Below are 2394 nucleotides of genomic sequence, written 5' to 3'. Positions count from 1 at the left end.
ATTATTTTTGATTGATAACAACATTGCCATATACTGATCAAAACAGGACGATACAAAAAAAGAGCCTATAGTGCAATTAAACGACTGCTTTGAACAAATGTCATTCGAACATAGCAGTCAGGCTACCGCTTCTATGTTTTGAGCCAAAGAAAAAAAAAAGATATATATATATTTTGTATTTTTTTTAAATAAAACAATTGCGTTAATCGCGCGATAATTTTTGTAACGCCGTTAAAATTGGTTTGCGTTAACGCCGTTAATAACGCGTTTAACTGACAGCTCTCTATATATGTATATATAGAGAGAGAAAAAGAGAGCGAGACACACACACACACACACACACACACACACACACACACACACACACACACACACACACACACACACACACACACACACACACACACACACACACACACACACACACACACACACACACACGCAGAGACAGGGAGGTGTAATAGAGAGAATAGCGGGTGAGAAGAGAGGGCTGAGCACCTGTTCTTCACCACTCCTAAAAGGAACCAGGGTTGAACTGTAAATAGCCCCGGGAATCCATGTGGCAGTTGGACTGCCACTGCTTTGACTTTTAATATATTCATCAAAGTAATATACTTTACTTAACATATTGTGTACACTTAAACATATATACAGCCTTTATAAACTGCACAATGTTGTTATTTGTTTGTCATGGTAGAAGACTTACACACATTCAAATAGTAAGTCATTCGTTTTTTAGTTTCCTCACAACAACAAACTGTTCACTGAAAAAATTGTTTTCCGCTTAACATGTCTGGTTACATATTGAAAACTGTTCGTACACTTTATCATAGACCCCTCAACAACAATACAACCACGGTAGAATGATTCAAAGTCAAACATCCCTTGGGATATTCCTGTTTTGCTTTTGGAGCCGAAACACGCTCAAGAAGAAAACACTAACATTGATTTGTTGGATTTGTAGCGCGAACGGAACCGTCTTTCAACCAGCCGAAAGCAGCTCCTAGGGAACACAACCGATAATGAGTCATCCACCTACCTTGCTCGACAGTTACTGTGGTTTTATGGCAGAGCGGTGCGTGGGGGTGTGTGCGTGTGTGCGTGCGCCGTGCGCACAGAGAAGTGCACAGGGAAAGGAGAGTCCTGGAGGAAGTGCTAATCCCAGAACCGTATTGGTTTAAATCGGTTGGGGGAACCACCGCGACCAGGCCCTGGTGTTGTGTTGGGTGGATTCAGGCCGTGGATTGGGGAAACACATACACAGACACACAGACATGTACAGACACACACATGCATTCACACACCAACACGCACACACAGAGACAAACAAACACACAGAAACACTCACACAGACATATATAGACACACACATGCATTCATGCACACACACACACACACACACACACACACACACACACACACACACACACACACACACACACACACACACACACACACACACACACACACACACACACACACACACACGCACAGACGCAAGCACACACACAAACAAACAAACACACACAGACACAGAAACTCACACATACATTTTATATCTAGACACAGACATGCATTCACGCACATGCATGCGCACACATGTACACACACACACACACACACACACACACACTGACATGCATGCTTGCACACGCAACACACACAGACATACATATAGACATAACATGCAGGCACACTCGCACACCAACATACTCACACACACACATATATATATATGTGTATATATGTGAGTTTTTATATATATATTTCATAGACACATACACATCCAAACGTTCTGACACGGAGGGCTAAATCTGTGTGTGTGTGTGTGTGTGTGTGTGTGTGTGTGTGTGTGTGTGTGTGTGTGTTCCGATAGATCAAGTTTTGTGGTCAGGGCTATTCTCTCTCTATCTGTCGCTCTCTCACACACAAGAAAAGCCAACAGCACACAGACACACACAAACTCCATGCTCTAACACACCAGCAGTACTGGGATGCAGTATAGAAACGAGTCAAAAGCAATTTAATTTGAATGAATTGTAATTTTATTAAATTATTCATGTATTTTGACCAACAGACGATTATGAAATCAAGTTTATTCACTGATCGTTCGATCTTTATTGTATTTTTTTGAACAACATTTAGAATTGTACAGCTATTTTTGTGACATCATCAAACAATGACCCAGGACAACATTGGGTGTTGTAGTCCTTGAATGTGAACTACAAACAATTGTAATTCCGTTTGGCATACTATATAACACTACAGAGGTGAAAAAACAAAACAAAACAAAAAACAATTCAACTGCTTCAAGATCCAAGTACTCATAGCGTTAACCTCCCATCTCCAACAACTCGGTAAAGCATTTGACGTAACACATCGACTTTGGCTGAT

At 41.1% G+C, this 2394-nt stretch overlaps 1 protein-coding gene across 1 annotated transcript in view; it reads right to left on the bottom strand.

Moving 5' to 3' along the window:
* cav4b (caveolin 4b) overlaps nt 1-1643 on the bottom strand; it is a 3233-nt gene extending 1590 nt beyond the window's left edge. The window contains exon 1 of the mRNA XM_030353012.1: nt 1638-1643. Within this exon, the coding sequence (XP_030208872.1) occupies nt 1638-1643 (6 nt within the window). The remainder of the gene's footprint in view (nt 1-1637) is intronic.
* Between the last annotated feature and the right edge of the window lie 751 nt (nt 1644-2394).

Source organism: Gadus morhua, chromosome 1 (genome assembly GCF_902167405.1).
Source record: "Gadus morhua chromosome 1, gadMor3.0, whole genome shotgun sequence".
Taxonomy (NCBI): domain Eukaryota; kingdom Metazoa; phylum Chordata; class Actinopteri; order Gadiformes; family Gadidae; genus Gadus; species Gadus morhua.
Note: the sequence above shows the minus strand (reverse complement) of the source record. Positions and strands in the feature narration are given on the sequence as shown.